Source organism: Channa argus, chromosome 21 (genome assembly GCF_033026475.1).
Source record: "Channa argus isolate prfri chromosome 21, Channa argus male v1.0, whole genome shotgun sequence".
In the NCBI taxonomy this organism is placed as follows: Eukaryota; Metazoa; Chordata; class Actinopteri; order Anabantiformes; family Channidae; genus Channa; species Channa argus.
In genome coordinates, this window is record NC_090217.1 from 13744429 (window position 1) to 13766312 (window position 21884).

At 39.7% G+C, this 21884-nt stretch overlaps 1 protein-coding gene across 7 annotated transcripts in view; it reads right to left on the reverse strand.

Moving 5' to 3' along the window:
• LOC137106422 (ubiquitin carboxyl-terminal hydrolase 15-like) overlaps nt 1-21884 on the reverse strand; it is a 53628-nt gene that overhangs the window by 25916 nt on the left and 5828 nt on the right. For 4 of the 7 annotated variants that reach the window (XM_067489640.1, XM_067489639.1, XM_067489643.1 and 1 more), the window contains 15 exons: nt 17507-17654; nt 17139-17312; nt 16911-17069; nt 16591-16815; nt 16420-16503; nt 16042-16136; nt 15514-15702; nt 15235-15353; nt 14787-15068; nt 14454-14524; nt 13819-13934; nt 13582-13731; nt 12914-13017; nt 12223-12311; nt 4600-8884 (listed from right to left, as the gene is read on the reverse strand). In XM_067489640.1, the coding sequence (XP_067345741.1) occupies nt 8543-8884; nt 12223-12311; nt 12914-13017; nt 13582-13731; nt 13819-13934; nt 14454-14524; nt 14787-15068; nt 15235-15353; nt 15514-15702; nt 16042-16136; nt 16420-16503; nt 16591-16815; nt 16911-17069; nt 17139-17312; nt 17507-17654 (2347 nt within the window). In that variant the 3' untranslated portion in view covers nt 4600-8542. Of the gene's footprint in view, nt 1-4599; nt 8885-12222; nt 12312-12913; nt 13018-13581; nt 13732-13818; nt 13935-14453; nt 14525-14786; nt 15069-15234; nt 15354-15513; nt 15703-16041; nt 16137-16419; nt 16504-16590; nt 16816-16910; nt 17070-17138; nt 17313-17506; nt 17655-17968; nt 19478-21884 lie in introns of those variants that run through there. The other 3 variants (XM_067489644.1, XM_067489642.1, XR_010911934.1) reach the window with 3 other exon arrangements.

Genomic DNA, 21884 nt, shown 5'->3' on the forward strand with positions numbered 1-21884 from the left:
AGACTGGAGGCAAAAGGAAGCAGCTGTCCTGTAAAGTCTCTGTTAAACAGTTAAATGTTTTGTTTGATTTGTACAAAAACTTTGCAGACAATTTCTGCTACCTCATACAAACAGAATAAAGGCACATTTGTACATTTTTTTAAAAATGCTTTTTTTATGATGATTAATAATACCTAGTAAGCTTTAGAGGTTCTGATGAGCAGTTGTTTTTTAAACAAGCCAGGCTCGCTGTTTCTCCCTGCTCTTCCAGCCTTTATGCTAAGCTAAGCTAACGGTCTCCACGTTTTCTTGAGTTCTACATTGATTAACTAAGACGGTCGTATCTCTCTTAACTAATTTTTGGCAAATAAGCAAATGTCCCAAACAGTTAAAGTAAATACTTCAACATTTTACCAAATTATTTTAAGTATTTGTACACTGGGTTAAATGACTTGTACATCAGTGTAACTTTACACAGACCTGCATCACTCACCAAGGAGCCATGATAAGGGAAATAAAGAGGCAAATATTCCCTGCAACAGGGAGGATTAAATTTGTAATTGTAATTTTTACAAAAATCAAGAAATACAATCAAAGTTAAGCAGAAGAAATGTCCCAGAGAGGAAACGTCGAAATCTTTCTCTGGCTTTAATATATTTAATGTGTTAAAAAGCTTGAGATGCCCACAGATCTTTGTCTTTGGAGGGACACGTTGGGAATTCTGATGACCTGTGTTTGGATGTAGCGTGACAATGCGTGCACTGATAAGTTGTAGGCCTGGGATTATTAGAAACGGTGAAATGATTTATATTGCTGTTTGTTTTATATGGACTGATTTAGAATTACTGTAATGTAATCAATGATATTTGTAAATGTGCAGAAACCATGCATTTATTTATTTATATATTTATTTATTTGTCGCTTTTCGGTTAGAGCTATTAGCCTCCCAGATATTTACCATAACAGCTAGAGGATGCAAATCATTGTGAAGGAAGGGAATGAAATGAAACATAAACGGTAATAGTAAGGCACAAAGCAAAATTGTGTTTTGTGATCACTTTTCAGTAACTGGCTGGTAACAGAGTCAAAGCCTCAGAAACATATGTGCACGCACATGTTTTCAACCCTTTGCTGCATTAGTATTCTGTCTTTGTACAGCCTACGCTCCTTAGCCAGCCATGCAGGAGATCAGAAGTTGTCTGAGGGAAAGAGAAACTCACTCTACATAGAATCATTTTTCAGAAGAGTCCGAGCCGCGGGGAAAATGCATGTTTTCAGTGAATGGCTTAGTCCTAAACTGAAAAACAATACAGCATTTATTTAGTTAGTTAGTATAACCAGGGGATATGTGTGGTTCTGGAGGAGCACTGGTTGACATGAGGCTTGATTGTAAAGGGGGAATGTGTGTCATTATTTAAAGTATCGGAGGGAGCATTGGGGATGAGTTAAATCCAGAGGACGTTGTGCATTTCCAGGATGACAAAGCCATTTTTAAAAGAATAGTATTTTAGCAAATACACTCTCTGGTCTGTACAGTACAGTTAACAACTAGTAATTCACTTAACCTGAAGGCTGGAGATGGGAAGCAGCCACCCAAGCTCTGTGTATCAACTCCTGTACAGCTCACTGATTATCAGCTTTTACTTTCCTTGTTTGTTCTGTACGAAAGCTGAAGTGTTAAAAATTGCAATTTTCTTATTTGCGAGGGAAAATTTAGGAAGTGTTCTGACATCGTAAACCCTGTAACTGCCCGTGTGATTGTTAGCTTTAGCAAATTAGCTAAATATTGAACATGCAGTCAGAGGAGTGGTGTCAGCCTCCTGTTTTAGGTACAACCTACTGAAAGCAAAGAGGAATATTAATTAATATTAATATTAATATTAATATTGTTCTTTTTACTCAAATGATATGTGCCATTGCATTGCACGGGCTATTTGTCATCAGAACCTCGACTTTCTGAATTTGATAAATTTTCTATCTACATTCCTCCAAGCAGCAATCATTTCCATTGATTTATATGGTGCATTTTCCTCCTGTACATACCATGATGTTGTACCTGTTGAGTTGCATCTCTTCTTGAATGAAATATGTTATTTGTCAGTTATTGAGGTTTTTTCAATATGTTGTACATGTAATAATTTATAATTTTTTTGTTTGTTTGATCCATCCTGCACTCATCTAAGCTTTATCTTAGCATGCATCCCAGTTCAAAAGAGCGAGTCATATTTCATCTGAGGACACAGTGAGTGAATGTTTTAAACTGTGAGCATGTTAAGATAAAGTGTGAATGGGGCATGAGAATACGCTGAATGTTCATCCTTCTACCTGTCATAAGCCTTTTTCTCTTAGATGAATGTCAAAGAATAAATATTTGGTTAATTATTTTCATCCTATTGTGCCACCCAACTGCTGCACATCGACTCAGGTTCAACTTTTGCGTAGGTAACGTGGACACATTGTTAAGAGTGGTTTTCTAAAGACTCCACCATGGTGTTATTTGTGTTACTACTACATCTGTGAAAGCCTGGGGATGGATTTGTGGGTATGAGAAGCTCTTAGACTCTAAAGTTGACTTGGTCCCTTCAGCCCAAGCTGTAGGTTTCCCTTTGTGAAGACACTGTATTGTGAAAATAGTCACTGCTGTTGTTTTTCGACTTTTTAGATTATAAGATTTGCTGTGGGGAAATGAAAAGAGCTCGGCACTTTTTTCTGTAGCAAAGAAGAGATTTGAAGTTCAGTGGGGAACCATTTAAAGTCACCATTGTGCTACCGTCAACCTCTCCATTTGTGAATGTGAAACGTAGATTTTGTATAACAAAAACACAACTTATAAAGTCAAAAAGAAATATTTTTAATGTTTCCTTGTGTAACTCTGGCTTTGAGAAGCAAAAGGTTATGTTTACCTTCAGTGTTTCTTTACCAGAAATGAAAAAAAGAAAATAAATGTTAAAGATCAATGTAAAAATGTAATTGTATTATTAAAAAAACCCAGCGTTGAATGTCAAGTACTACAGTATGCAAGCACCGAAATCAATAATTCCCCAAATCTTTTGACTTTTTAACTTAAGTTTCCAGAGCAAATCAATCTGAAGAAAGAAGAAACAAAACATTAAAAGTACAGAAACACAAGAGCCAATCAATATAATTTCGGTTTGTTTTCTCTGGGTTCTCCTTGTGGGACAGAACAACTAACAAACAGGATCAGCAGGCCTCCAAAAGACTAGTTCAAATTTGTGAGTGGACAGCAGAGGGATCATTAGTGGAGCTGCAGAGGCCTCACTGAATCTCAAACATTTTACAGCAATCGCTGACAGAACCGAGTCAATTCTCATACTGGAGAGCCGCTGAATGTATCACAGTTCTGATGTTAACCCGGATGAAAATAATGATTAATTCAGTCCCAAATATGTTTTTGGGATATAATTTTCCAATTTCCCACATAATCCCATTATAGACTCCAGCCTCCCGTGACCCTGAACAGGACAAGTGGTTCCAGACGATGGATAAACATGAAAAACCGAAAAAGGAATCAGCAAACATTAGTTATTTTTATATCCCTTAGGTTCACAACCCGTACAGACGTTTTGCTCTCAGTTGGTATTCGAACAGACAGCACAGTCTGCATTTATTCAACACATTAATTACTAACTGTATTTAAGATTTTAACTTTTTTATTAAGCGAGTTACAACACTAAAATGTTATAAATGCTGTTTGCATATTTATTAACTAAATGATTATAACCTATAACATTCAGAGCCCATATTTCTGCGGAACAAATACGTATTTTCCACAGTGTGTAGGACATCAGGATTTCTTGGTTATTAAAACATTTTGAATTGTCAGATAGTTTGATAGGCGTGTGGCCATGCCCTTCGTGCCCGCTTTAAAATGGTTAAAACAAGAGCTGGAAAGAAACACATTCACGTTATGGATACCAGTAAAAATCACTTTATTCAAAGAAACTGAAAAATAAAATGCTTTTCACGTGTCCGCACATTTTGTTGATTCAAACATGTTTTAATGAATACTCGGTTTTCAAACTCAGATCTCGTCCTTAACACGTTGGACCGCTTTGCTTTCTCCGTCGCAAGTCACCAGCGCCGGCAAGGCAGTAGATTGCGCAGTCATCTCCACTAAGGGGTAATATGTCAACCCGACCAACAGCACAAACTACTACCTCACCCAGCGCCTGGCTTCGGGCGTTGCTTGTCTTCTTTCGTCCTCCTTTCGTCCTCCTTTCGACTTCTTTACTTCAGTGCAAGTCGGCATCTCCAATCAGTGTCGCTGTGCGTAAAGGCGCACGGAAAATGGCGTGCGCGCATTAAAGCGACGCCAAAAAAAAAAAAAAAAAAAAAAAAAAAAAAATACGAAAACCCCACCCAAATCATCTCACTGTGCCTCTTCCACATTTCCTGCACCCTCTGCTCTCCTCAGATGACCTCGATGAAAAACAACTCAAGGCAGAGAAGGATGGCGGAGCTCGTGGATTTTCCCGAGGGTCCACATTCGGAGGTTGTCGGAACATAAACAGGAATTGTGATTAAAAGTGTTCATTTAATACTGACATTCAAATGTTGTCTACCAAAAAAAATAAAAATAAAAAAATAAAATGTAAAAAGTCACATAAAGGCAGTTTATTCAATTACACTTAATATTTTACTTCAAACACGCAAGATGACGGTAACAAATAGACAACACAATGAAACGTACATTTGAGACATTTACAACAAAGATCACTGAAGCGTTTAGGACTAAAATACCTAAGAGTCACAATACAGTAACTCACAGCTTCAATTCCATATTACAGATTTTTTGTTGGATAAGAGAAAAGGCAAAAATCCCACAGCTGCTCCTCATACTATGCTTCTCCCTGCAGCTGAAATGCAGCAGCCTGTTTTGTAATTTTTTTTCCTTCTTCTTCATCTTCCTGCACATCGGAGAAAAGAAAGTTGTCCCGGTATCAAATCCACATTAATCTGCACAAATCCGTAACAGGGTGATCAGGCGATTTTCTTTGCCCCGATTTTCTTCCCGTCGCACGTCAGGTAGGTGTGGAAAATGAGTGGATCCGGAGGAGCGGCGTGGATAAAATTCGCGGGGAACGTCTGGACGGGTGTGAGCAGGAGCGCAGATTATACTGCACACAGAGGTCCCACTCTGAGAGCTTTTCCAAACACCAGCAGAACTGAGAAAGCACCTGAGTGCGCCATCAGCTGGCAGCTTTTTGAATGAACCTGGTGCTTTTCTCGAGTTATTGGGACGCTGACACACAGCCTTAGACACTGAGTCTTCCAGTCTACAACTAACGTATCCATGGACTAGTTTTTCGACATCACTATGAATCAGTAGGCTCCTAATTTTGAAAATGTTCCACAAGTGGAAAGATCCTGTTGTAGAGATTTGTTTTATGTGCGAGTTAAAGGACATATGCTGGTCGAAATATATGTCATCTACAGTAACTATATGCTTAGACAGTGTTTTGACAGATTTTTAGCTTTTACAATTTATTCATATTTCAAATTAGTTGGTATTTACCTTTAATTTCTATACTAATTAGAAGGAGCTTTAATCTTTATAGAGAGCAGTTGTAAGTTTTCCTTCAATTGTTTATGCATATACAAAGTAAAACATATATGGGACATTATGGGTGTCTAGTAAGACAGTGAGACCTCCCACACACACCAAAGGGAAGGAAAACCAGAGCAGGACCCACAGGAAGCTTTACACAACTTTATTGAAGATTGTGTATAAATACACATGCACATTTCAAATGTAAACCCAAGTGAACTCAAGTGCAGTCAAACCTGGAAACCCTTGTTATGTCATCATGCACTGATGTCTGGACTATTCTTACCCCCCCCAAAAAAAAGTCTCAAAACAACAGAATCATAATTTTTAAAAATATTCCCTCCCTGACAAGAGCACAGGCAAGACAAACTAGTGTGTATGTGTGGACCTGAGCCACATTTCCCCTGGCATTTCTGGTCTTGCCAAGGTTTTAAATAATCATCTGTTTATTAATAAATGCTTACATATAAATAAATAAACTTTATCAAATGTGCACTCACAGAGTGAACTCTTATGTACAGAATTGTATAAGCCTATAATAGCAATCACATCCCACTCAGTCAGCAAGTCAGTCAGGATGAGGTGAGTCACCCAAAAGGCAAGCCAGCGGAGAGGTGATGACACCCACTGAAGCCGAAGCACAGAGATGCTCATGAAGGCATGGTACGTATCTAATATTCTGAGGCAACAACAGGTATGCTAATGCTGTTTACAATGGAAAAAAAACTGATAGAAAACATAACACTCCACCATGGAGAATAGTTTTGTCATGACATCGATGGAGGAATATCCTGCAACGACCTGCCACAAAATATTTTCACTGTATCATGATCCCAAAAGCTGAAAGGCCTTTTAGGCCGACTCACCCCAAGTTCAGTTTGTCTCCCTACCCCTGCCCCTGCCACCCATTCTCAAAGCTACGGACCACAAAAAAGCAAATCCCCTACCCACGCTTTCTTCCAAGTTCATTCACCATTAATTCATACAGCTAATATCAAAGGCGAAGGACCCTTTAACGTCATTCAACCAAATCTAGTAAGGGAGCCATGAAAGAAGAACAAACAAACAAACAAATCTGGCCCTAAAATGAGTCAAAAAGCATTAACCATGTACATCTGGTCAGTGTTCATTCCATTGAGCATACATTCTGGCCCTCATGTGGGTAAAAAAAGACAGTTTAAAATGACGTGGCTGTAATACAAAGAGCAAATCATACGTACATTCGCACTGGAGTGTTTGTGTTTATGGAAGGGGCCATGCAAGAAAGACAGTAATAGTGATGTGCAAAGAAACGCGGCTGGTTTTGAGATTAAGAGTTAAGGCAGAGGTGATCCAAACAAGAGATGACACATCTAATGTTAGAGTAGTCACCGATGTTCCTAATCTCATAGCGCCTCCGTTATGAAGAAGAGTGTGTGCAGAGCCACGGTAAAGCTTTAAACACAACCACACTGTTTAACGACTTTACTGATTCTCATACTTCTAGTTAGGGCAGTAAACCTTCCTCTGCCTTCCACGCAGTAAAACCCCCTACGATTCTGAAAGAGTTTGTCAGCTGTGAAGTCGTCATGTGGCAGCTCATACTAAAGAGGTGGTAGTGCTGCTTGACCTGCTACTCTTAAACTCTACAACAGTTTTCTTGTCCTGTTGCAGGTGCACTGTCAGCCTAGAGACACTTCGAAATGTGTTCGGGGCGCGAACCTCTGACCCTATGGCTGGTAGGCAGCCACTGTACCAACTGAGCCACTTTCGCCCCCCTTCAGACGACACAATCACAAGCGAAAACCCTCTTCAATATGACATCATCTGTAATCAACATCAACTGTAAAATGCAAATAGATGATATCATCACAATTTAAATTTCAGCAAGAAGTAGAAGGAAGTTTACTATCATTTTACATATCGTTCACACTAGTTAGTCTCCTCTAACTAGAACTATGAGATGCAAGTTGAAAATTAAAGTTGAAAATGACATTTCCCTTTTAGAAGGAGAGTTGAAAAGGTTTGTGTCTACCAGCTAACATTTAAACTATTTGTTAGAATATCAGCACACTATGTTGAGTTGCTTAAGACAGAGTGCTACTGGACATTAACACAAGGGACATTTGCAGCTAAAATATGCACAAAGAGACTGTGATAGTTATGGAAAGTTAAATAACATCTCTATACTGCTTATGTTAAGGTCTTTAGAAATATAATTTATCAACGGAGGAGAACGGAGACAGCCAGCAAAAGCAGGACCTCAAATTGCTAAAGTTAATGCCAATACACTGATAATCTGTCTAGAAATGCAAGACCACCGCAGCAGCAACACAAAACTGGGAGACTGTATTAAACAACACTTCTCTACGATAAGTCTAGGCTGTAGATGCATCTCACCACTGGTTTAGTAAGTGTTCATGTGAAAAATCCCTCTGAGAGACACTGTAATTTGCAGTGTCTGGCAATAGTACATAAAAAAGTGGATGGTTGTTGATTGTGCAAATTCAAAATCAGTTCATCATGAAAACCCAACGTAATTCAGTGTTTAAAATTTTTACAAAATCTATTAACGATGCTAAAATGATATGCCAACAATGCACTGCTCTCACATACATAAAAAAAAAAACAAAAAAACAAAACAAAAGAACACAAAAAGCATGGGGGGATTCATCGTGTAATACCTCAAAAATCATTCCCTAGTGTCTTTCAGTGGGCAAATCCTAGACAAATGGATGTGGTGAGACACTCACACTTTACAGACGCACACACACACACACACGTGCACACACACGCAGCGATCCACCCACAGAGGAGGGCCCTGATTTTTTAGAGTTGCGTACCGCGGCAGCTTCCTGACCTAACAGCAGTCATTCCCACTGTGGCTCTGCCTGTGGAGCGGCGGAGTCAGAGCCACTAAGACCGGTGACGCCCGCTGCCATGCTGTGTGTCCATATGGCTTTGGATGGAAAGATCCTAGTCTCTCTCTCCATTTATCGGTGTCCTCATTTTGCCTCAGTTGATTTTCATGGTCACATCTCGATTGGGCACGTGCTCCTCCTCCTCTTCCTCCTCCTCCTCTTCTTCTTCATCTTCATCTTGCTGCACGTTGTCATTCTTCCGGCGCCGGTTCTCGTTCAGGTACTCCTCGTCGCTCTGAGCTGCGGCACCGGCGGCAGACGAGGCCCCCTGAGCGGAGGAGACATTTTTCCTCTCCTCACCGTCATTCTCCTCCTCTTCTCCACCCTCCTCCTCCTCCTCGTCCTCGTCCTCTTCTTCCTCGCGGTCAAGAGCGAAGTAGCCAGTGCCTTTCACAGTGTCCTGGCGCTGGTAGAACAGCACGTAGCCGGCTTTGGACTAAAAGACACACACAAAGCAATATTTTTTCAAAAACGTTGTCATTTTTACTGTTGTGGCTCCATCTCATGCAGAATTCCCTTTTAACTTTAACACTAATATTTAATTGGTTAAAAAAATATTAACTAATATTGTCCATCCAGAAAAGGTTTGATTATTAATTATCATTTAAGTCCCATCAACAGACAAAAAAAATCCTGTAGAAAAATGCATCTGGAAAGTAACACGTCTCCATTTTGTGTCACCATATTAAAAACTACCCGATGAGCCACACTGTTGTGATGACATGTTCCCTCACTGACATGAGCAGACATGCTGTAGTTTGTTTTTCACAAATTCATAGTCTGGAGGATGTAAATATTTACTACAACATTAGATGGGGATAAAATCGCAGCTGAATATTGTCTTTCCCAAAAACCTGCATTGACTCTTTTGTCAAAAAAAAAAAAAAAAAACTATACCTACATATGAAATTACTGTCCACTGTGTAAAAGTTAGAACTTGTGATATTATTTATTGAGAACGAGGTTTTCTTGGCCTATCTCCACTGCCAGTACAATACAGAGTTTGCTTCTATGGTTGTTCTCAATCACAGCAAAAGTACAAACTTGTATTAACTTAAAATTGCCACCCCCCCCAAAATAACAGAGGTTTTACTATTTGTAAATATTTTAATAAAGGATTCAAAAGGATTTAGAGTCAATAAGCAGATTTGGAACTGCATTCAGATTTTGGTTAATTTCAAACAAACCCCTTCACTAGAATCATCGTAACCTTATCCCTTAGATTTGCATTATGCTTCCAGACAGACAAATACTGTTTTGGTGGAGTGCACAGTTTTTACTGTGTATTTACAGCTAAGGTTTTAAAAGAAGGTTGGAATATTGTAGGCCCATGTCTACTTATTTATAATAACAACTGTCTTAGCTCAGGAGTTGTACCACATGTTTCTAAGCATGCAGTAGTTATGCCGCTTATAAAGGGGCAACTTGATAACTTGATTTTATCTAATTTCAGACCTGTGTTTCATCTTCCCTTTATCTCTAAACTAGAAAAGGTTGTTTTTAATCAATTACAGTCTTTTCTGGAAAATAATAAAGTTTTTGAGAAATTCCAATCAGGCTTTAGATCGTGACATACTGGTAGCAAGTCAGCTTTGTTAAGGGGCCATAATGATATTCTTTTATCTGTTGATGCGAGGAATCCTGCAGTGTTGGTGCTTCTGGATGCTACAGCTGCCTTTGATACTGTGGATCATACCGTCCTCAGCTCTCGCCATGCTCAGTGTGTCGGTATCCAAGGTGCAGTACTGGTTCCAGTCCTATTTAGTCAATAGGAAGTTTTCTGTAATGATAGGAGACACATCCTCTTCCTGTGCGTCTGTCTTCTGTGCCGCAGGGTTCCAATCTCAGCCCTGTCCTTTTTTCACTGTATATGCTTCCACTGGGGTCAATCATCCAAAATCACAATCTCTCCTTCACTGTTACGCAGACGATTTGCAGAACTATTTGTCAGTTAAGCCAAATGTGGATAATGCACTGCAGTGCCTGTGTAACTGAATGATGTAAAGCTCTGGCTGCCTCAAAACTTCCTAAACTTGAATGAGAGTAAGACAGACTGTGTCATGTAAAGGATAATGGCTTAAACCTTGATCTTGGTAGTCTAGCCACTTATCGTAGAAAATCAGTGAAGAGTCTGGGGGTGATTTGTGACTGTGATTTGATAAACGCGAGCTTTTTTCAGCTCAAGGTTGGATTACTGCGATGCACTTTAAGTCGGAGTTAACTTCTTCACTATCTCGCCTCCAACTGCTGCTCGACTTTTAACCAACACCCCCAAGCATGAACAAATAACTCTGTTTCTCCCCCCATTGGCTCCCAGTTCATTTTAGAATTGATTTTAAACAGTTGCTGTTTGTTTTTAAAACTCTACTTAAGTGAATTAATAGTTCTTCGCAAACATGACAGATATCTGGTTAACTTCTTTTAGAAATTCCAAGATCCAGGTGTAAAAAAAGAGAAGATTGTGTGTTTGCTGTTGCTGCTCCAAAACTGTAGACCACCTCCTTACCACCTGACATCCGGTGCATTACAGATTCAGCATGTTTTAAATCCAAGCTGAAGATGCATTTCTTAAAGCTGGCCTCTGATTCTTAGTACTGAGGACATATTTTGGATGTTTTTAAACTATTTAATTTTGAATGACCCCTACAAGTGTATGCATTTAGATACAGCTCCATTCTGTATCTACCTTTCAAAGTAAATGTGACTGTAATTTTTTTAGCAGCTTCTACATCTAACAGTTATTGTCTCAAGTTTGTCAGTCTCAATAACAAGTAAATATTCATAAATATTTGTAATTCTAAAATAAATTATAAAGAGATAAAGTCTAATTAAGATCTAACTAATTGTGTAAATTGGCTAAAGTGCTCAGCTTCACCCTGGACAGTGGATCTGACTTTATTTTTCTGACTTAAGATATTTATAGAATTCTTTTATTTATTGAGGCCTGTGAGCTACTTTCATGTGTCATTGTGTCCGACTGTACACTACTTTGTGTGAATTTGCCTTCAGGTCAACTGAAGCACAACTCAGTCCCTTCACATTCAGGTCACCAACCTTTCTTTTCACATCTCAGCTCTCAAAGCATTTTTCTTACACATTGACTAATTTTAGAAACACGTATGAGTTATGTAACCTTTTAAATAGGTCTACATTTTTTACTATACTTTCTGATTTTCCCTGCAGCCTACCAGAGGGAACAGTCGTTTGAGAATGTTCTCTCTTGCTGTCCCATTCTGTGTGGTATTCCAGTGGTTCTTGTTGTGACAGATATAACATTATCCCTTCTTAAACTGGAAGTTTGATCTGAACACGGAAAAGATAAAATAGTTCTCTCCGCTTCTCCGAACATCAGTACTTTAAAAGTGTCATGTTTTTCATTTGCAGTGTAAGTAAAATATAGATAAACTGCTAGGTACATTGAGTAAAAGATCTTATGAGCTACTTGTGTTACAGAAAGGTCTAAGGTCAATACTTTAATTTTTACTTGAGTATTGAGTTTGTTTACTACTACCCCCCTCTGCACGCAGTGTACCACATTTAGCTGTGTATGAGGCTATGTAGCATCCATGACTCCTCTGTGATTATTAGGACCAAATGAGTGTTACTGTTGTATATTTTATATACCGGTGTGTATGGTTTATATTTTATGTGCAATTGTTCTACTGTGTGTGATACCAGTACACTTGAAATTGATTTTTAAATTCCATACTCTGACACAGGCTATTTGTTCATTAAAACTGATGACCAACTGAAATTGCAAATGAAGACACTCACCACTATTTGATCTTCGCTGGCAGGAGACACACTGCTGTCATCAAAGTTGTACCATTTTCCATCATCTTTGTTCTTAGCGTAGGCAGTATCTGAGCAAAAATGTACATTACATTAGTATTATAGCTGTGTTTGTATATACTCAAAACTATTTTGTGGGTTCTAAACTACCTAAAAACTTATTTTGAAAGTATGATCTCACATACTCAAAACATACTCAAAACTCAGGGATGGTATGTTGTTAAAAGGTTTCAAAATCCAACCATATAAGCCCAGCTAAATCAAAGCTGCACATGGAAACTCTGGGGGAACTATATATACCTCACACACAAACTCCTACAGTCCAAACACAGTCCAGTAACACAAGCACAGGGTTGTCTACAATTATAACAGAATCATGATGAAGCAACAGAAAAAACAGTCAAGAAGTCATTAAATCAAACGGTCTTTAAAAATACATCCTAGATTTCTAAAGCATACATCTTGTGTTGGTGTGTAAATAAACAGAGCTAATGTATAAAGAAAAAGGGGGGGGGGGGAGAATTTGCTATTCCTTATGATGCACACCTAAAAAGTATTTTATCTGTTAAAATGTGAACAAAAATCAGTTGAGATAAAGTTTATGCAGACAAGTAAATGCAGAGAAAGTGGTATCTGCCACTGAGAAACAATGACAAAAATATGCAAGTCTTACAGTGGCCTCCGCCCATTCCTCCATAGTGGTTGGACACAGCAATGAGGTCGTAGCGACAAGGCCCAGCATTGGGGTTGATCAGGAACTCTGACATGTCCAGGTCTCTAAAGGACAAATGATGCAAGTTGTGATGTGCCACGTATTTGTTAGAAATGTTTGCACATCACGAAGGCAAAAAAAGCATGAACACCAGGACCAAAAAAAAACTGTTTGCTATGGGTACTTTTTGGTATGTAGTACCATTAGTATTACAATTACATGACCCCAAATGTTTTATTTGTAATCTACTGCATTTTTGCCTTACCGCCGTAAGTTGTGGTTAATGCTGGAATTTGTGAATTCCCCATATATACAAGTACAATTTGCAAGTTTTTTGCTAGAAGCATTTAAGAAATGGAATGTTTGTTTAGGTCGGTTTCAATTAGCAAAATGTTTAAATCCTAGCAATAACCAAAACATGTGAAAGAAGTTCTTTTAATCCAGTAAAGTTAATACTTTAGGAATCTGTCACACACAGAAACCAACAAAGTGTATTTCACTGAGTATAGGTGTATACTTTTGTTGTAATCATTACACTGCTGCATGATATATTGCACGTGTAGGAAAACTCAAACAATGTATACTCTGCTTAACGAGCAGTGTTCTGCTCCGTGACTGTGTGAGTTTACCTGAGTGGGAAGTCCACAAGGGAGTCTAGTTTATCCCTCATGTACCGGCTGTAAGAGAAGCGTTTCAGGTGGACGACAAGCACTGGCGGCAGAGACCACAGGTCCAGCTTCTTTGTTGCCTGTTGGTGCTGCTTGCAATTTGGACAGTACCTGTGAGACAGGACAGCCGTTGGTGTTCTTGTTCACAAATAGCTACATGTATAAGAGCATTTGTTTCATTTGGGCCATGCTTCTCACCACGGGTCGTCTGCGCCCAGTTTCTCCTTAGTGGTGAACAGTTCAATGCAGTCCTTCAGCTTGAAAAAGGCTTTCTTCTGAGGCTTGTACTCCATGCTTTCATGCTTGTCAAAGTCCTGCTCTCAGTAATCCCCCCCCCCCCCACAAACACACACACAGACGGACACACACATGCAGTCCTGTTAGAAAACACTTCTCACGGCACTACTGTGAATACACACAGATAACATGCCTGTCCGAAAATATAGCACAAAACAGATAACATTTATCTTTACTAAGAGGCTTTTCATCAAGTTAAAATACACAATACAGATTCATAGTGTCACTAGCACTTTTTAACCTGTAACGTGATTTTAACCATTTTACATTCAGTTTAGTAACTACACATAAATGTTAAAACGCGCTGCTATGCTGTAATAATAAATAAAAGCAAACATTTACTGCTCACCTACACACCTGGATTTTATAGTCAACATGGGTCAAATTGATTATGAGTGTGTGTTCACGGAATATTTAATGCTTCACTTTACTACGGCAAAACACATAACAGTGCTGCATTTTCACTGCACCTTTGAAGCAAGGCAGAAAGAAAAAGGTTTAATACCTTTTAAAAATAAAAACTAGTGAGATAGTACCTCTGTAACTGTCTCGTCAAAGTACTTCTTCTTAATCTCCGGTTCCCAGTCCAAGGAGAGATAAGAGCGGTCTGTGAAAATGTGGACAGAGTGTAAAGACACAAAGCAGCTGAGACGTTGCGATTGCTTTTCTTTTTCTTCATAAATCAATCTACAAATTATTATTTTGATAATTACAAAATTATTAATTTCCTTTTCAAAATAAGACATTTTAAGATGTTGAAGAGCTGGCATACTGAATTATAAATCTGATTCAATTTTAGTTTCAATGTGGAATTTGATGATATACGTTTCCTGGATATTTCATATAATAGCTTCTCAACCAAGTCCTACCACTAAGTCGGAGGTGTCCCTCATCAAAGCGGATCTGCCTTGTGTCCTCCTTAATGAGCGAGAAATCTGTTTTGCCCATGTTATTGAATTGGAATGTAAAAAGTCTCTTTCTGTTGTGCCCGGATGTCTGCTGGCCCTTGGTGGAGTTCTGTGGAGCGACCATGCCGTTCTCGAGTTCATTGTCTCCACCCACAGAGTCCTCTGATTGGCTATTGTCATTCTCGGAGGGCAGTTCTTGATCCTGACTGGACTCGTCGTCCAGCTCATCAGTCTCCATCTCGCCTGGAGGACAACATCAGATTATATATTATCTCTGCTGATTTTAAAGAACAATAACTTTAATAATAAATGCTACCTGGCACAAATAGAAAAAAAGAATCCCAAGAGTTCACAACTTTGCTGAATAAGAATATGATGTTAATGCGTCTGTGGGTGTTTTGGCACTCACTTGGTGACCCCTCCTCCAACAGTCCATTAGTGGCATTACCATTGACAGTGTGTTGTTTGGATGGCTGTGACTCTTCACAATCATCTTCCTCTTCCTCTGCTGGTGATCGCACAAATCGGCTGCAAAAACAAAAACATTTTTATTTACAACAAAGAATAAAAAATACCTGTCTGGTTTTAAACAAGGTAAATAATGTCCTATATAGTTCCACTGAATGGCTCATGGCATTTTCCCCACAGCTTAAAATTCTGATTTAGACCACGGGACACGTGGACATACCAGAGGCGCAGGAGCAGCATGTTATAGAGTTTGTCTTCACTGAGGGTTCTTGGGACAGCAATGAGGAATGGCCGTCCAAACAGGGGCGTGCTGGTGTGGTTGTACCCCGATTGCTTGTACTTCTCCCTCAGGTGCACTGGAATCACCACATGGTCTGTATCTTCTACCCTGTTCACAGTTACCTCAAACCTACAGAGTGAAGTATTATCAGTGGTTTGATGTTACACTGAAAAGGCTACAGCAGAGGAACTGAAAAGTCCATGGAAAATACAGTGAATTCAATAAGTGGACAGTCAACTCCTCTATGTTTTAAATGTCTGGTTCAGAATTACATTGAAAACATATACATATATCTGGGAAATCCATCATAAATGAAGCTGTTTGATAAGCTTAGTATTATATTTCGGACAATTTGCCACAAATTAGGCCTAAAGACTGTTCCTGTTCTTGTAATCACAATTAAGATAAGACTGTTAATGTCAGACTTCAGATGACAGAGTATGCTCATCAGCTAAGTCCTACACTCACACATAGATATCATCTCTTTCCATGATGCTGCTGAGGTTCTCGTTGGTGGCAAAGATCCGGTGGAAACGGTGGTTGTAGATGTCAGTTACAATCATCTGGAAGATGGAGATGCAGAAAACACACAGTGGGTGAAGAAAGAAAAGAACTTAATTCTACTGAGAAGAATGATCAAATATACATGGCAGGCCTTTAAAGGCAAAAGTATAATAAAGAAAGTACTTAAAATTTTTTCTAATTTTATCTCATCTTTATCCTTATTTTTATCTAAAGAAAAAAGATTAGAGTATTTGCCCCATTACACCTTGAGGTTGGGTCCATTTATTATTAATAAGAGAGCAGTGTTGCTGCAAAGAGAAGAGCAGTCTATGATGTCTGTACCTTCTCAGCAGGCACGCCAGACAGAAGGGAGAGGGATGTACACAGGTCTGAGATATAGCCCACCTTTGGCACTGTCAGCTTATACTGAAACAGAAGCACGTGGCATAAGCTGTTTGTCTGTACATATAATCATAATGTTTTACTAATAGACTTAGTGTACCGGCATATTACCTGTGTGGGTTTGGCCAGAGGGTCTAGTCTGACTAGATAGACCTCCAGTGTCCGCTCCTTCTTCATGGGAAGTGGCAGAGTCAAGTAGCAGAAAGGATCAAAAGTCACAGAGACTTTGGAACACACAGGACACACCAGGGTGGACTTGAAAAGGCCATGGAAAATGTCCACAATAATGGAGTCATTTCTCTTAATGTGGTTCTCCCAGGCCTCCTCTGCCACCACCTGGGATTGACAACAAAACACACACAAGCTTTCACAACTATCTGTCAAGAAAAAAATAATGTGAGAATTAAAAATGAAGACACTGCTAATCTCACCTTATCTGGCCTTCCGTTAGCATCTTTGAGCTGGATATAAGGCTTCTTCCTGATGCGGTTCAAGTCTTCGTGAAGGCCATCCAAGAGGAAGGCAAGCAGCTCGTGGGAGTCCTGCTGTTGGTAGCCTGAAAACTGGGGGGCAAAACGGCCCACCTGTGTCTGGAGGACGGAAATCACGTTATAGAGGCTATGCATATTAAACAATGCTTCTTTTTTTCTGGTAATCACCTTGAAAGGCCTTGGAGTAACATAGCTGTATTTGCCTGACCACAACTGCTTAATAAGCTCAGCGTAGGCTCTGGCAATCTCCCCCTTCATGCCCAGCGGATTGTCCTCGTTCAGCTCGTCTGTATACTTGTCTTTGAGGAAGTATTCCGTCAGCGGAGGGATATTGCTTAAACACTAAGGGGACATAAAACCAGCAGAATACAATAATCAGCAGGTGGTGGATTTAGGCTCAGGTCTATGAGTCCAAAGTGCAGTCATGCACGTTTCCGCAGCACTTCAGATTCTTCTAGGCTCTGCAAATAACCCTTTGAAGACTTTCCCACATTGCCCAACAACTGTGTCACGACCCCAAAAGGTGCATTTTTTACCTGCACTGCAGAGTTCATGAAACAGGTGTTGCCCAGGTTGGAGAGTCCACAGAGGCCTGAGCGCTCACTCTGCCTGCTCTGGTCTGAGTAGTCATAGCTGTTGCTGTACGGATGGTAGGATGGTAGGCTATAGCTTGAATTCTTCACACTGTGCAACAGACAAACAAACGCAAAAACAGGCAGGTTATATAGAGCTAGGTAGACTTCTTCAAGCAGAGAAAGCTCATGAACATCCTATTATACACATGAATGTGATAAAACTATATCTATTACAAGGTTAAATTTTAGTATCAAGTTAATGCACTCAACATAAGTCTAAAAAGACCTGAAAGCAATCTTATAGCCTCAGTTTTCACTATTTTCTTTTTGAGCACAAACCAACAAAACCTAAACAAAAGACTCTCTCAGGCTTCCTAGAAAAGCTTAGAGTTAGTTCTAGCTCAACTCCCCAAATCAGCAGACCTCTGGGAGGGCTGCAAGCCAATGTTGGTCGTTTCTGGCTCCCAGGGCTCAAGAGAAACAGCTCTGATGGCGGTGGAAGCAGTGGTCTCACAATGTAACACACGGTGGTCCACTCTCCTGCTGTCCAGCTCCACCGCCTCAGGTCTCAGGCACCACCAGCAACAAAGGAGCATGACATCTCAGCCCTGCCCCGGCCCATGCCAGCCCACATGTCCGCACAAATCTGAAGGGCCAATAGCCTAAGTGAAGTTTAGTTTGGGTCCGTTGCATGCAAATCCTGGTTTTTAGAGACCGAGAGGGAGTCCTGCTCCAGTCTTCCACTGTTAAGCTCTAATGCTAACTCAGCTAAATCCAATGCAGCTCAGTTTCAGTACAGTCCAGGACCAAGTTTGGGCTTACATTTGACTTCAAAGTCCAGCACAGGCCAATACCATTACCGCAGAGTGCATAAACAGACAAAACACATAATCCTTTTCTTTCTTAGAGCTAACTAAGCAGCTCCCCCTCTCCTCTTGTATCCTCTTCTCATATTTTTGGCTCATCTGCTTGTCATCTTGTTATCCTCTTCCTCAGATGTCCTGTCCTATCCTGTCCTATCCTGTCCTCTAGGTCTTCTGCTCCTCCCTCTGGCCTGCCTGCTGCTCTACGGCTACCAGCAGATATTTATAGCAGCATCAGCAGCAGCAAGGATGCTTAAGACTATTGCTACCGAAGCTAGAGGTGCACAGAAAGAGAGTGGGAGGGAGGGAGAGGCAGGGAGAATAGGGAGGAGGGGCAGACAGTCCAGGGGGCTAGAGAGGAGGAGGGCTGACAGAAGAGAAATGAGATAGGGATGGAGGGAGCAGCTGATTCACTGCATCCAGCTGAGGCTGCAGTATTCACAGGTCTGGCTCTCAGAATCTCTCATTGCACCTCTACATAAAACACAAAAATTAACACCTTTACTCATGCTGACACACAGTTCATCCCATTTTCTGCATTCATGTTGACACACTAACACACAAATTTTTGCTCTCTTTTTTCCTCTCAGTGTTAAAATACACCCTGACACTGTTAGCATACACACTGGCTCATTCATCAACTTTAATATGTTATGGCTGTCTCTTGAAAAAGGAGGAGCTGAATAAGTAAAATAAAACCTGGGGAAAATAGATTTTTCCTCAAAGGGTGTGGAAGCAAACGATAAGTGATGAAATGCATTGTGAAGGTCACTTCGACTGCAGAACACATGCATTGCAATGAGCTCAGGGGAGAGGAGTTAAAGAGACTAAGAAACAGTAAGCGAGCAAGCACGAGAGAGAGAGAGAGAGAGAAAGAGTGTGCGCAAAAGAGCGAGGGGGAGAGTGACAGAGTGAGAGAGTGAGAGAGAGAGAGAGAGCGAAAGACTCCTTGCCAGAATCAGGGGACACTGCCTCACAACACAGTGACAATTACTGCTCTTATTGAGCAATGCTACTAAGGCAAACCCAGCCAGGCCAAAACCACAAAATCAAAAAGACAAGTGTTATGTAATGTTGGAACACTTCATATGAAAAAAAAAAAAAAAAAGCCCCATACATAATTCAGAGGAAATGACAACATTGGCGCTACAGTGAATCAGTGACAGGAAAGCTGGCAGAAGTTAAGATCCAATTTCCCCAAGTGTGTGCAGAAAAAAGGCTGGTACTGCTATCAAATGTTATAATGCAGAGAAATGGATGTGTGGAACCATGCTCCTGACAATAAGCGAGTAGTATGAAGTATTAAAATATAAATTTGTGAGATTACCTTTTAGTGTATGGTACATGAAGAAAGGATAACCTCTGTTCACTTCAACACCTTCCTTCCATATTAATATTGATTTTTCGGGTGGCCAGTATATGGCCATTATTTCTGCAATCCAACACCATTAAGTAATGTGATGCAGAGAGTCCACAACAACACACCCACACCGACACACTGTAGCATGTAGTAAATCCCACACATAAGGTGGTACTGGACAATAGAGGTAGAAAGCTTCCCCCACAGTACAGCAGTGTTCTCAAGCAAAGGGGTGACACCACCTCTGGGTTTCAATGCTGTGCAGGCAAGCCTGATTGTAGTTCACCTTTTACAAAACGGAAACTGGATGCTGAAAAGAAACTGAGCTGCAATTTTTCCTGGCATAGCGAGGCCTCTGACTGGATCATGTTTAAAAAAAATCTCTGTGAATTGACTTCATACCCAACACTTGCGATACTTTGGTCTCTTGTGAAAAGATGGCAAATAAAAACAAAGCTTCAGAAAATGCAGGCTAGCAAAAGGGCTGCATGTTTAAGAATAATGAGATTATCTTCCTTGAATTGTCTTTATGTGATAACTCAAAATGACTCAGATACAAACTTTCTGTACATGTAATATACCAGAATACTTCATTGGCTGCCTTCATGGAGGCAGGTTGGTTTTAAAAGATGGCAAATATATGCAAAGATCCTGTGCAAAGTCTGTCCCAAGCATGCACCTGTGCCTCAAAGACAACAGGATAATTTATTAGTTTCTGTGTATGGGTAGAACTAGAGTAAGGCCTTACGCAGAAATGCACAACTCTGAAAAGTTATTAGGGCAACAACCTTTTTGTTTTGCCATGACAGCTGTGAAGTAACAGATCCATGCTGTTAACATTTCCACAGTAATGTGCACCACTGCACCTTGAAGAGTGACAACACATTGCGTTGCAGCAAAAGGTGAAACATGTTTAGTTGTCTTTCTAGACAATCCATTTTTTACCCAAATCTTTCTATGTGGCTACTGTGTTGTCAAACTGACCTCATGCTAATAAAAAAGGGGCCTGTGTTTTTCTTCTATTGATACTGAAGTCAGTTGAACACAGGTTAAAAATGGAAATGCAGGCAGAAGAAACTTGTATATGCCATTTTTTAAAAATATATCTAGGTAGAAATGTGGGCTGAGGAAAGTTCTTATAATTTTGAAAGATAATATATTTCATTTATCTATGATTTACAACTTATTTTAAGAATTAGCCCTCCAAAAGTATTGGAGGCTAATTAATGTATGTCTGCTGTACACTGATGACATTTGAATTAAAAATAAAAACATAAATGTGAGACAAAAGTTCAGCATTTTAGCTTTTATTTTCTGGTCTAGAAATGAACAAGAGAGAACATAAAACCCATTGCCCACCTTATAATTGAGCAAATGTATTGGAATATGATTGATTGACAGGTATAAAATATAGCTCTAACTGACTACTCTTGGTTTTAGCTTTTATATTGCATGTCATTCTGAATTTGAGGAAAGGGGAAAAACAATCAAGCAGGTAACAACAGCTCGTGATAAAAAAAAAATTGTGAGAGTTGTGGAAAAAATTATTACCAACAAGCTCCGCAGACAAGGAGTGGAAGTATCACAATCCACTATTTGAAGGAAACTTAATTAGCAGAAATGCAGAGGCCATACAATAAATGCAAACCCTCAGCAGCGGAAAAAAATCAATCAGAAAGCTAGAGAGACTTCGCAGGAAAAGTACATTCTGAGTTGCACCTCATACTAATCTTTTGGTCTTAAATGCAAACGTCTTCAGTGTACAACAAAAACTAATGAACTGGCTTTGCGGTTTCAATCTTTTGTGGGGACTGTATTTGGATATGCTTGGACACATGCTTGGTCAGAATCTGTGGTCTGTCTCAGGCTTAAACTTGCAATCCTAACAGCTGCAATTATTATGTATTATTTTAGTGTGATTAATTGCTAAATAAACCTCATGCAGTAAGAGCACAAAGAAAATTTTGAGGCACACAATAAAGCTTACAATAATTCTCATTTTAACTATAATCATGCAGCCCTAGTTAGATCTATCCATCAGTCAGGTAAAAAAACAGATGTCACTATTAGCTAACATAATTAAATGCTAAATGAGGAACTAGAGGGCCATTTATAG